At 40.2% G+C, this 14,241-nt stretch overlaps 1 protein-coding gene across 1 annotated transcript in view; it reads left to right on the top strand.

Moving 5' to 3' along the window:
- Window positions 1-1,037: 1,037 nt before the first annotated feature.
- Window positions 1,038-14,241, top strand: part of SCNN1D (sodium channel epithelial 1 subunit delta) — a 35,530-nt gene continuing 22,326 nt past the window's right edge. The window contains exons 1-5 of the mRNA XM_089675985.1: window positions 1,038-1,342; window positions 7,166-7,421; window positions 8,028-8,215; window positions 9,106-9,212; window positions 13,760-13,923. Of these exons, the coding sequence (XP_089532111.1) occupies window positions 1,038-1,342; window positions 7,166-7,421; window positions 8,028-8,215; window positions 9,106-9,212; window positions 13,760-13,923 (1,020 nt within the window). The remainder of the gene's footprint in view (window positions 1,343-7,165; window positions 7,422-8,027; window positions 8,216-9,105; window positions 9,213-13,759; window positions 13,924-14,241) is intronic.

Here is a 14,241-nt window from a genome sequence, read left to right as displayed (position 1 = left end):
AAACCATTTCTGGCCCATTTGAGACTGGGAACTTCAGAACACAGAACGTCCTGTGGGCTGGAACAGGAACTCCCCTCAGTGTTGATTTGCCAAAGGCTAAAGTCTAGGCCACATCCATTTTCAATAAATTGAGGACCCTGAGATATGGACGGGATGATTAGTATGGAGCCGGTTCCATATGACTGGCAAATTTTGGACTTTCTGTGACTTGCTCCAGTCGCAGGATAAATCTTGGTAAAAGTTTTATTTCTGTTTTTATTCCCTTTTTTATTTCATAGTGAATAGCCAATTGTGTATCTTTTGTATTTTCTGTAACTGTTTTTTCTTTGTGCATATTTTATGCACTACCCACTTTCGGGATATTAAACCATAAAATTAATAAGTGACTTGTGGGTACTTAAGCTCGGGCTCATATCTCCGGAGAGATTGTTGTGTTGTAGTGTCTAAGTTCATTGCCAATCTGTATGCAATTGCACTGCTTGTTGGCAGAGTTCATGCAGATTGTAAAGTAGCAGATCTGCCAGATGGAGATCTGTGTGTGGTGGCCCAGCAGACCAGTCTGCGGACAAACTGTTGGGTGGTGGCAAGCTACCGTTTGTTGTGTGTCTGGTGTGGAGGTGTGTGGACAGTGGAAAAGTGATTAACACAGGGATTCTAGCTTGTAGGATAGCTGGAGGAATCCTAGCAGGGTGTGCTAATTGCTAGACTGCTCCCCAACCCTTAGCATGCACCAGATTGTATGTATGATTTGTATCTGCCTGTGTGTGGTCAGTCAGCTGGATTGGAGTCGAGTCTTCCTCTAGTGGCAACCAGAGGTAGTGCGGGCTGTGAAAGTGTATCATGCCAGTCTTGTATGCTCAAAGTCCCCCTCATTCCCTCTTTACCCCAGTCACGGACCATGCCTCGGTTAGCTAGTTGCCGTGGGGCATGCATTTTGATCCGTGACATAAAGGTTTTAGTAAAATAATGAATACAGTTATATAACGATGCAGTAGATTTTAACACTTTCCATTTAATAAACAGAATAACTCCTGAATATGGAAGAAACAAAGAAGACTGAAGAAGGATGGTTTGAGTTTTATGAATCCTTCACAGAGCTGTTTGAATTCTTCTGTGACAATACCACCATTCATGGCACCATCAGGCTGAACTGCTCTAGGAGGAATAAAATGAAAACGGGGTTTTGGGTTTTTCTTTATATTTTTGCTTTTGCAACAATGTATTTTCAGTTCGGAGACACCTTCACCCAGTATTGGTCCTATCCCACCAAACTAGCCATAAATTTACAGACCAAGAAAAGCAACTTTCCTGCTGTGACCATTTGCAATCTGAACCCCTACAGGTATTTTGCTATAGTTTATTATAAACAGAAATAATGATGCATAGTAAAATTTGCTCACATACCTGGAGGGCAGGGAAGCGCCCTGGAGGGCATATGCCCTCCTAATATGCTAATATGCCATATGCTAATATGCCCTGGAGGGCATATTAGCTCATTAAATGTGTATGCTGTATACGTGTGTGAATATTTGCTATTTAACAGCTTAAAGATGACCTAATTATTCTCCCCTATCCTTTTGTGGCTGCCGACATGAGCGAAATGCGCTCCACACATGGTGGACATGCCCTTCATCACAACGCCGCTGGATTAGTTCAATAAGCGAGTACACACAGGTAAACCAAACGAACAATAGCCATCCCCAGGAAAATCCTATCTGTAAAGCCAGACATACTGTACATGGATCGAAATTTGGCCAGTTCAGCAGGGATAAGCCAAATTTTTATCCATGTACAGGCAGATTTCAGTACCGCTGGCTATAGTCGGCAACACTGATCACTGTATCCTGACAGTGGAAAAGGCTCCCCACTGTCAGAATACAATATCACAGCGGGATGAGTTCTCGCATCCACATCAAATGTATGGATAAGGCAACGGAGGCATTTTCGTTCATTTCACCCACTGGTTGAACCAAAAAAGCATAATTTATAAGCTGCTTAAAGTGACACTAAAGTCTTGATTTTTTTTCTGTTTTTTTTTTAAATAACAAACATGTCATACTTACCTGCCTTGTGCAGTGGTTTTGCACAGAGCAGCCCCAATCCTCCTCTTCTTGGGTCTCCCGCCAGCGCTCTTGGCCCCTCCCTCCTGTTGGATGCCCCTGTAGCAAGCAGCTTGCTATGGAGGCACACGAGCAGGCACTCTCCCAAGTGATGGCTCTGTGTGTCCATTCTCCCTACTGGCTGTGATTAACAGCAGCGTGCACCAAAATGGGGGGGGGGGGGGGGCTGGTGCACACAGAAGGTTTTTTACCTTCATGCATACAATGCATAAAGGTAAAAAACCTTGAGCCTTTAGAACCACTTAAGCTTTACATTACTTAAATGTAGTTTACAAGGCTCTTTGGTTAATGAAAAACTAACAGTTATTGCTCAATATACCCATGAAAGAATCCTGACAATCTAGACCTCCTGGTTCAGTTATACCCAACAAAATGTAACTCACCAAAAATCTGTTGTGTTTGAACCTGATATGCAACATACAGAGGTGGGATCATGAACTTCTTTTTTTTCTTTTTCCTTCTTTTCCCCCAGTTTCTTCTCTCTCCTCTTCCCTACCTTCTGCTTTATCCCTCAAAATGTTTTCTCTCCTTTTCACCCCTGCCCCACTCTTCACTCCAGCACAACCCTTTCCACTTACCCTGTCCCCTTGCTCACTCGCCCAAAGTCCCTTCCCCTATTGTAAAGAAAAAAAGAGTTCATAAACCAGATATATCTCTACCGAACACGTAAAGCACCACTACCTCTCTGACAAACCTAAAGCAGCATTAAACTCCAAAACAAAAATGTAATACATCGCATCTTACCCATCATTAAATTTAGTGGCTACATTCATTTTCTTTTTTTTTTTTGGGTCTTTCCTTTTTATTTCACCTGGTAAGTGCTAACTGAGCCAGCATGAACATATGCTAATCACCCCTGCCTTTAATTTACTCATCCATTTAATTTACCAAATGCCAGACTGCCTACTTAGATAGACTGAATTTGTCTCATCAAAAACTTTTGAAACGTGTTATACGACATATAATGCTTTCACGATTCTAATAAAAAAACATCACAGCTTAGAGATGAAAAATTCAATGAACAGGAGTGGCACTGAGCAAACTTTTTGCAGCTTGGTGCACACAACTATACCCCCTCCAGGTTATTTATCTTACAAGTGATCTGTTAGACATACATAAAGAGAGGGGTATCCTCTAGCAACTTCAATACTGTATATGTCAAAACCTTCCAGTCTTTAGGACATGTCAACCTACAACCTTTTTTTTAAAGCTGAACTCTAGGTAGATATAAAAGACACAAATGAACACAGCTTTTGTTTTCAATTTGTTTATTGAAATTTTCATAGAAGAAGAGATTACAGCTCTCGATGTATAAACAGTTAACTATGTATAATCAGGTATCAAAAAATACAAGAGCCTTTGTTCCTCCGCAATTATAGAATGGATGTAATGATGTACAGTAAGTAAATGAACAGGAGGCATGCACCAACAATCTACAGAATGGCTAGCTGCACTTTCTAAGGAGGTGACATGAGCCAAGGGCATGTAGATTACACTCAATAGTGGTTTTTTGGCATTGTTCATACTGAAAACATTACATTATCAGGACATTACATGGTGATGTAAATCCGATATACACTCACAGGAAACTTTATTAGGTACACCTTGCTAGTACCCTAGACCCCCTTTTGCCTTCAGAACTGCCTTAATTCTTCATGGCATAGATTCAACAAGCTGTTGGAAATATTCCTCAGAGATTTTGGTCCATTTTGACATGATAGCATCATGCGGTTGCTGTAGATTTGTTGGCTTCACATCCATGATGCGAATCTCCCGTTCCACCACATCCCAAAGGTGCTCTATTGGATTGAGATCTGGTGACTGTGGAGGCCATTGGAGTACAGTGAACTCATTGTCATGTTCAAGAAACCAGATTGAGATGAGCTGAGCTTTGTGATATAGGAGGCCAGTCGTGCTGGCACCATATACTATTGTAATAATTTGCTTCAATTATAGAAGTATTGAGTGTTTTTGAGGCAAACAGGGCTATAGAGCAGGGCTTGAAAAATCCGCTCGCCAAATGCGAGGATAAATTCTTGTGTGGCGTGCGGCGAGCACAGATGATGGAGCGGCTGCACCTGCCTCATTGTGAAGCAGAGTTCCGGTTTCGAACTTCCGGTTTCCAGCTTCTTCGGCACCGCCATTGCACTGGCAGCGCCGCTGAGGGGACAGGTACAGGAGAGGTCCGCTCTCCTCCACTGAGAGGAGACCCCCTCTCCACTGCTGCGGGGGACTCAAGGAGAGGTCTGCTCTCCCCCGCTGTGGGGGACATGAGGAGAGGGTATTACACAAGTCTTGGTCCTGCTGTACAACGAAAACCATTGCAAATCTTGATGTGAAACTGGCTTCCTACTGCTTTTTGTCATCCAAAAAAGGAGTTTTTTTGGTGTTTTTTTTTCTTAATTGAATAGAATGCAATCCACACACAGCCATTGAAGTGGTATTTTGCATCAGAAAAAGGGTATTACACAAGTCTTGGTCCTGCTGTACAACACAAACCATGGCTGCTCTATTTGCACATCTTTGGTAAAATATTTACTATTGTTATGCCATGTTTTTTGGCATCTAAATAAGCACTTTTTTGTTTTTTCTTAATGCACTACTTCTTTAAGCTCTCTTTTAATAAGATGCTAGAGATAAAAAATGCAAAATGTTTACTATTGTTTATTTTATGCAATGTTTTTTGGCCATCAAAAGAGGCACTTTTTTCTTAATACCACACTTCTCCAAGGTCTCTGATGGAGATAAAAAATACAACAGGTTTACAGTAACTATTCCATGTTTTTTTGGCATCAAAATAAGCACTTTTTCTTATGCTATACTTCTGTAAACTAAACTTACATCTGTTAAGAGAGACAATAGTTACTAAAGTCTCTTTTTAAAGATGCAGGAGATATACAAAATGTTCACTACAGGTTTAAAGCTGTAAAACTTGATATTTTGATTGCACCCTATTGCTATTAAGCTATTGCTGTTATCTTTAAATTGACATAAAGCTATGTTATAATTGCAGTTTTTTATATTTTGGACTCTTTGTTCTAAACAGAAATGTAATTTCATAAGCTTTAAGGGGATGTGGTTGGGACCAGGGCTGGGTTGGTGGACGGGATGGGGGTGGGGTTAGAGGCGGACCTGGGCAAGGTTGGGTGGGGAAACTGGTGGAGAGTAAGGTTTGTGCCTGGCTAGTAGGTCTAGACTTGAAATTTTAAGCCCTGCTATCAGGGGCGGACTGACCATTTGGAAACTCGGACACTGCCCGGGGTCAGTAGGGGGCCCCATGAGATGCCCCTGGTACCTTTTTCATAGGCTTTTTTGAGTTTGGGCAAGGACACAGGGGCCCCATGATCCCCTATTGCCCGGGGGCCCCATGAGTTGTCAGTCCGCCCCTGCCTGCTATAGAGTACCACTCCCCTAACTCAAATGTTTCATTAAGGCTCTGCTTCCATTTCTCCATATAACCCTGTTTTATTGTAGAAGAGATTAATATGGCATAGATCTCCCATATATGACCTCAAAGTAAATCAAACTTGTGGCTTAGGTATTCCATGGATGTCATAGACACTATAATCAGAATTGCATTTAAAAGAATTAAGATAGTGTGCTATCTGAGTATATCAAAAGTATTCAGTCTCCGGTAGCTGGTATTCCTCTCTTGGGGTTTGTTTTGTTAATACGCCCCTATGGTCAAAAAGGTCTGCTATGCATAGCAAACCTTTTTTGAGCCGCTGATCAAAGCTCATGGTATAAGGCCCGAGATGAACTCCTGATTACAAAATAATGGAGCTAGAGCTAAATCTTGGAGACTTTATCCCACAGTCCAAGCGAAAATGAAAGAGAAGGGCACAAAATTGTAGGCCTTTCCTTAGCGAACAGCCAAATCATGTGAAAGATTGGCCTAGGTGATCAGGAATAGGTCTCTGCTTGCATCCATAAAGAATGGGATCTTGTAGTATGGAATCTAATTAACTGCGCTAGTTGGGGTGCATAAAAATACTTGAGTAAATCTGGGGCTCCCAAGCCACCTTTCTTTTTGGAGGTATATAATGTACGTTTTTTCACCCTAGGCCTTTTGTCTCCCCACATAAACAATAAGTACTTTTGGAATGCAACCAGGTCAGACCTATCAAGCGCCACAGGGAGAGTGCGAAATAAGTATAAAATTCTAGGGAGAATATTCATCTTCAGGGAATATAGTCTGCCGAACCATGATGGAGAGTTGGGTTGCCATTTGGCCATGTCTGCAGTAAGTTTTTTTTCTATAATGGGGATAATTTCGTGAATATAAGGTGTGCAAGGAGCACGTGAGATAAATACCATTTTATTTTTTTATTGCAAGCATTGTAATTACCTGAATCTGACCTGGTGTAAGCCTCTTGTAGTCCTACAGCAGGGCTGAAGTGCGAGAGGAAGAAACAGTACAAGGAGCCAATTAGTTAATGTGCTGACAAGAAACTTGCTGACAGGAGGAGAAAGCAGAGCAATAGAGGGATGATTTCCTCTGTGCTGCTTCTCCTTTCACTGTTCAATCACAGGCTGAGAAAGGGCCAGGATGATCTGGGCTCAGCAGAAGTAGGTTAAATAATGCTGGCCATCAGACTCAGGACATCTAGCAGCTGAAGAAAGTACTGTTGGGAAACTATCCGGATTGAATATGAATATTGCAGCAACAGCTAGATTTGTTATTTTATCTTTTGATGGGCTGTTTTTTTTTTATCTTTTTATTTTTGGCTGGAGTTTTGCTTTAATCCTCTTCTACTTTACAAAAGAATGTGCACTTCAGATCTTAGGTCTGTATAGCAGCAACATCAGGTATCTTTTTCACCACACTCCACATATAATTGAAACATTATTTTAGGAGGATAGGCCCTTTAACATCATGCATTAAAGTTTTTTGTTTTATTCAATACAGATATCTGCATGCATGTATGAATGTATGTATCTAATTACATATCTACGTGTCTCTAGCTGCCTGTCTCTATAACACTGGAATGGTGACTTTAACAGTTATGACTGTTGTTGAACTTTTGATATCTGTCTACCCTTAGGTTTGACCAAGTTAATAAATATCTCAGCCAGTTGGATCAGTTGGCCCAGGAAACTCTGCTTACACTTTATGAATACAATGCATCCCTATCAGTAAACCAAGACAAGGATGTTGTGGATCTGGAAGATATCATGGACAATGTCACAAGCCATGTAGATGAAAGTTTTCAATTAGACAGTTCAATAAAACTGGTAAAAGTGGATGCCGATCCGAATCCAACGGCCAATGGGAAGATGAGCAAATTGGGGTTTAAGCTTGTAAGAATCAACTCTGTATATTTAGGTTATATTTATAACGCAATGTATGTGACATATACCAAACATTCACTGCAGGTGAATCAATCATTGCAATATAAAGCCTATAAACTCTATTATCCATTGCAGTGGGACTGTGCCTACACTGCAAGGATTAATTGCTTATTTAAGTCTAGGTGACATAGAATTACCTGCTCCTCCAATCTTCCACACTGCTAGACCAGTCCCTGCAGCATCTTCTGCCCCACTCAGCAGTCTAAGGTCCTGACATCATCAAGACCAATGCAGGGTCCACAGCCCTGCATTGGATATGATGACACAGGGGGATAGTCGTTCCCCATAGAGCAGGGATTAGGTAATGAAAAGTGTTTCTCCTCTCCCATAGATAAAATGAGTAGTTAACCTTTGCAGTGTGGATACAGCCCCACTGCAGGAAGCAATTTTGAGGTTTCCCAGAGTTGGGATGTAAAACACATGCACCAGGAAGATTCACCTGCAATGAATATTGGTGAATGTCACACTTACTGCATTATACGTATGCCCCTATTACAGTCTTTGTACAGATTAATCATAATATTAAGCAAACTAATTTCTATTCTGCAAAAACAGTGCAATTCCTCTGGAGGCGATTGCTACTACCGATCCTTCTGGTCCGGAGTGGACGCATTGCGCGAGTGGTACAAGTTCCATTTTATTAATATCATGTCCAAAATCCCATCGGTTTTGCAAATTTCCGATCATGACTACATGGATAAGTTTATTTTGACATGTGAATTTAACGGCCATATTTGTGACAGGTTTGTTTCTAAGCTTCTTAATTAAAGCAAATCTATATTCGAGAACAAAAATGTAATTAATTGCAGCTTACCAGTCCCTATATGTGGTGACTGCATTGGTTTTCTTCCACTTATTTTTACCTGCTGATCCTGCCAGTAACACTTTCTGTTTTAGGTAGACAATGCTCATTAGCAAAGAATCAGCATATGTCACCCTAGGAAAGGACTACAGAACACCACCCCCTTTTATCTTGTCCACGATATAGGGAGGAGATGTTCTCTAGTTCTCAAAGATAGCTGGGAAAATTGTACTGTAACTAATAAAAGTACATCAAGGGCATAGAGGGTTAACAGCTCAGCTGAGGATTTTTTCTGTTTTCTCTCAAGGCAGCTAAACTGAACACACCTAAATACAGGTAAACATTGAATAGCATTGTTGACAAATTATTACCAGAATGTATTTACATTTAGAAAAATAATCTAAATGTATATAAACACAGGTTTGACACTGAGACCAGAGATTATACATTTTAGCAGGTCTTCAGGATATAATCAGAATTTAATATAAACAAAATCTGGTAATGGATAATTACTTGAACATCTGAGGATGGCCATACATTATACTTTTCTTGTACAATGTTTCTTTAGATTTACCAAACACATATAATATGAGGTCAAACGCTCTCAATTTGTATACAATCAGGCAGTCCCTTGCACTACATAGTTGAAGGTAAATCTAACAGAAATTGAAAAAGAAAATTGTTTAATGCACGGCCAGCTTTACAAATAACTTTATATATATTTATGGGCTCTGCATATGTTTGTACAGGTTCTTAAAGTGAAACTGGTTTCTGTATTATTCTTTGCTGTATGTGATATCTGTTATTTACCTTTACATATCTTCCCAACAGGAATTACACACATTTCCATCATCCAACATACGGCACCTGTTTTACTATTAATGCAAATGAAAATAACGATATGCCTTGGGCGGCACTAAGACCTGAAAAAAAATATGGTAAATATTGGATATAGATAGGTCCCCTTGTGAGAATGACAAGTCCTCTGTTTAAAATATTGCGCTCCAGATTTATCCTCCAGTGTAATCACCTTGTGTCCTTCACCTTCCACATCATGTGCTCACCTTAATATGACCTACAAAAGATGGGTCAGGATGCGCTTTCCCCGTTAACGGGGCTTAGCTCCTAGCCAGGGGCGGACTGACCATTTGGAAACTCGGGCACTGCCCGAGGGCCCGGGGTCAGTAGGGGGCCCCATGAGATGCCCCTGGTACCTTTTTCATAGGCTTTTTTGAGTTTGGGCAAGGACACGGGGCCCCATGATCCCTTATTGCCCGGGGGCCCCATGAGTTGACAGTCCGCCCCTGCTCCTAGCTTTGCTCTTGCCTCTGCTCCTTGGTTTGGGTAAATGCACCTGCATGGTCCACTTCTCCATCAATAAACTACTTTCCTTTGTTTATATAGCTATTATGTAATCCTCAATTGGTGCTTGAGGAATAAAGATTGAACGCTTGTCTGTAAGCAGTTTCCAATTTTATTAGAACATTAAAAATCCTCACATTGTTTTGTGCACAATGCTGGTGCACTACATGTAAAAGCATGTACTAAAAGATGGCCATGCGGATTAACAGGCTCTTTCCTGGTTTACTTCCTGTAAAGGCATCCTTACATCACCAATCATGCCCCTTACGCGTTACGCCACTATAATGTGGCTTCCTCATTGGGTGAATCTTGTTAACCAGTTGCAGACTCTGGGCCTGTTAGACACCCAAAAAATGTCACCATTGTACACAGTGCATGTGTAACATGTCCAGTCCTTCTGCTCTGCTGTCACTACCTATCCCAGTACTCAGCAGTTCAGCTTTGATTAATCAAAGCCGCATTGCCCAATACAGAGAGTTCCAACAGCTGGAGTTGTCAAAAAAAAAAAGCAGTCTGGCAATGTTTATCAACAAGATCGCTCAGCCACCAATACAAAAACATACAAAGAAACATTGTTTAATTCTGTATCTTTCTGTTTATTCCTCTACAGATCAAAGGGATGAACTTAAATAGATGAAGTCAGTTAAAGTGGTTGTAAACCCAAAAAATCTAAATTTAAATGACCAGTCTACCTCACACAGCATAGGAGCAGAATTTATCTGTCCCTAGTCTAGCCAAAAAAGGAGCAGCCTGTCATCTGAAATCCTCTCTGTTTTCCTACAGTGAAAAAACAAGACACATGAGAAAAATTGTTGTTGCCACACCCCCTCTCCTGTGGCTGACAAACTAATTAGGAGTCGGCTCCAGCCTGAGGAGACTGAGCAAACCGTTACCCCCATAAACACTGGGCATCATTTCAGGCACCGGAGACTGTAGACTTTCAAAGGCTGGAGGGAGCTGAGCAACTGTCGGGAATTACTCAGTGGGACCCTGCTGACACTATGTGCTTATCTCTACTGAGGGAGGAGGAGGGGGGATACATGCTTTCACAGGTCATCATTATCAACTAATGGGAGCCAAACAACCTCACACAGATTTCACCCCACAGCTCCCGGAGAGGGAGCCGAGCAGAAGGATCACAATTAACCCTTCAATGGTTGGGCACATAGTATCGGCATGGTCAGCTGAATAATTCCCGAGCTAGGCTATTTCGGGAGTGATCTGTGTGGATGGCTGCGGGACACACGCCCCCTTCTCTCATGCTCATGCAGGATAGTCCAAATTAGTCTGTCATTCACAGGAGAGGGGGTGTGGCGACACTATTTTTTTCATATGTCGGGGTTTTTTACTGTAAGAAAGCATAGAGAATTTCAGATGACTGGCTGCTCCTTTCTTGGCCTGACTACGGACAAAAAAAATATCTTCTGCTGTTATGCTGTGTTAGGTAGACTGGTCATTTCCATTTTGATTTTTTTGGGTTTACAACCACTTTAAAGCAACCTGACAAGTAAAAAAGTTTTTTTGTTTTTTTTTTTTAACTTCATGTTCCTCTATTTAACTTGTAGTTATCCCTTAGTTTACTCTAACACTGTTCAACAAATTTTTATTTTTTGCCAGTTTTGGAAACAAAAGGATCCATTTCTTAATGAATTTCACATTCTGAGTTCAAATATAACAATGAAATTTGTCAATTGGCTCTAGTTTTTCTGTAAACGGAAAGTTTTCTACTATAGGCGTAATGACTACATAATGCACAATAATTCTATAGATAGATGTCTTTCCACAAATATAAAGCAAGTGATATTGACTACATAACAAAGCCTAAATGGCATAATATATTGCATAGGATTACCAAGAAAAATTATAGCCATAAGCTAAGTTGAATCATTTTAATACTTAGGATTCTCACTAGTTTTGTCTTCAGTTTGTGTCGGTTTTGCTTCTCTTGGCTTTTCTCTTGTATTCGAGGAAAGGGCTATCTCTTACAACTGCACGTGACTACACGCTTCAGGTTCTTCCTCACTTGACTCAACCACGAAGGATTCTGGTGCTTTAGGAATTGGTAGCCCCTCTCCATGAGGAACTGGACGTATTGCCGATGGAATATTTGGATAGTGCACAGATAACTTTTTCTTCTTATTTAGCCCTTTTACAATTGGAGGCACCATACAAAAGTAACAATTACTAACATGATCTGTTGGCTCTCTCCAAATCATTGGCACAGCGAAAGGCATAGATGCCTTTTTTCCATGCAACCATTGCTCCAGTGCCGTCCCACAAGAATTGCAGCATATATGTGGTGCCCAGCTCTTGTCCTGGTCTCCTATCTTGCAGCCAAAATACAAGTTGTAGGCTTTCTTAATCATTCCTGTTATCCTCCTTTTTTGTGAGATAAAAGTTATTTCACCGCAGATATAGCAGAAATTATCTGCTTTATTCACACAAGTTCGAGGCATTACTGAGTAGCCTATATAAGCATAAAACGAAATGTAAAGACGCTGTCGAACTACAATCAGCTACAGATACTGCAGCTTTTATGCAGTGAAGTGATGCAATTAAAGGCTAATATTGCATCATCTCAGTATACATGAAATTTTCTATTGGTCACCAGTATCAATTGCGCAATATGCAGCTGAAGTTGCATCATAATTTTGAATGGCTTACATCATTAGATGGGTGAATATATCATGGAAACTAGAGCCAATCAACATTTTTTAGGGTCATTTTCGTTTTCAGCACCCCAAAATTATGTAAGATTAGCTAATTTTATGCCCAAAACTTTTTACCTGTTGAACAGTGTAATCAGCCCTATTTTTTTTTTTGTTTGTTTCTATTTTATTAATAATTATATTTAAACTTTTTGTTTTTGTTTGTTTTTTTTCATTAATATTTTTACAGCTTTTGACATATTTACATATTTCACATTTAAAAAAGCGCAAAATTGAAACCAAACAACTTTATTTATTTGCAAATAACTTTGCAATGCTTTTTAGCAGAATCATAATTTTAGTGTCATTTTAAACAGGACAAATTACAAAATGATATGTGCATGTTTTATCTGTGGTAACACTGTTTATTTTTAAACTAAGACTGCTCTAAAAAGGAAAAGTGTGTTTTGTTATGTTTAATTGTTTAAGGATTGCGATGAAAAAAATCATTGTTGCAAGACAATATTCACAAAAAAGCCTTGTTTGTCCTAAAAAAACAATATATGTATTCAATTTTTACCTTAAGTAATGACAAAGTTATTGCCATATAAACAAGCCCATAGCAGAAATGTAAATATTGCTCTGGTCCATAGGGAGTGAATAGGTGTGAGAGGCGAAGTAGTTAATGATTTTAGATGTAGGTACATGTGAAAGACACAAGATTAAAACTGGTTAATACAGTTCTGAATTAATTCAGAAAACATTTATTCTATTTTTTTCAAAAAGATGCAGTGAGGGTATTAAATTTGATTCGGTGTCTCTTGCAGTCCTCTATACAGCAGCACTCTGTGCTCAGTAGGTAAAACAAAAGCCGGCATGTTTGGGGGAACTGCATGCCCTTCATCAGTGCCAGAAGATAGGGAAGAGGACATTCAGCAGGACTTGGTATGAGCAGTTCCACAGACAGGACAGTCTCATACCCACCAACATCTCAATCCCATATATGTGACACAGGTAACCCCACCCACAGTCTTCCTCAGGCCCACCCAGTGACTGAGTGGTACTTCCCAAACCCAGCTTATAATTAGGCAGGAACTGCCAACATGTGAACTCTAGTCAGCACAACTGACGCCTTATTTACTGTGCATGTGCAGTAATTCAAATAAAAGAGACAGTGTGACATCGCCCAGGACACAGCATCATCAGGACCAAAGTCCATGGTGTGGGACTGTCCTGGCAAGTCAGGAACAGTTGGCATCCATGTAGTCTGTATGCTAGCAATTTACTATAATTTGAGTGATTTGTATGCAGTATGCTTGCCATGAAATCCTGCATTCGTATCCTAGCATAAGGTCTTATCCTTCTATTCTCTATTCACAACTAAAGAAATGTTGCCTGGAGTTGGCTTAGATCGACAATTTGAAGTAAAACATTTTTTATGAATACTTTTATTTTTTCATTGTTTTGCCTTTCAGGGATTAGCTTGATAGTTAAAGTAGACCAGCATGATAATATGCCCCTTTTGTCAACGTCAGCCGGAACCACCGTGATGATTCACAATCCTAACCAGTCCCCGCTAGTGGAGCATCAAGGATTTGACATATGGCCTGGAACTGAGACCTCAATAAGTGTTAGACAGGTAAGTGATTACTACCCATGAAAAGCATGGTGTATGTTACATGACATAGAGGACGGTTAATCTAACTGAGATTGTATAGAGATTGTTATCAATCTGTAACATGCATGGCCAATTTTAGACACCACTATAAGCATTGTTTTGAGAAAACAAAAGAAAAAACAGCACAACCCCAGAGTGTAGTATTAAAAATTTAAATGACAATTTTTATTAAAAAATAGAAATGCACTCACAATAGTACACATGTGGAGAGCATGGCATTAAGGTGACTTGGGACCCAGAAGTATCCAGGGACAACCAGAGAACCACCAGCCTTGGCCA

This window comes from Staurois parvus, unplaced genomic scaffold (genome assembly GCF_062004578.1).
Source record: "Staurois parvus isolate SC_StPar_1 unplaced genomic scaffold, SC_StPar_1.0 ptg000160l, whole genome shotgun sequence".
Lineage (NCBI taxonomy): Eukaryota > Metazoa > Chordata > Amphibia > Anura > Ranidae > Staurois > Staurois parvus.
Note: the sequence above shows the minus strand (reverse complement) of the source record. Positions and strands in the feature narration are given on the sequence as shown.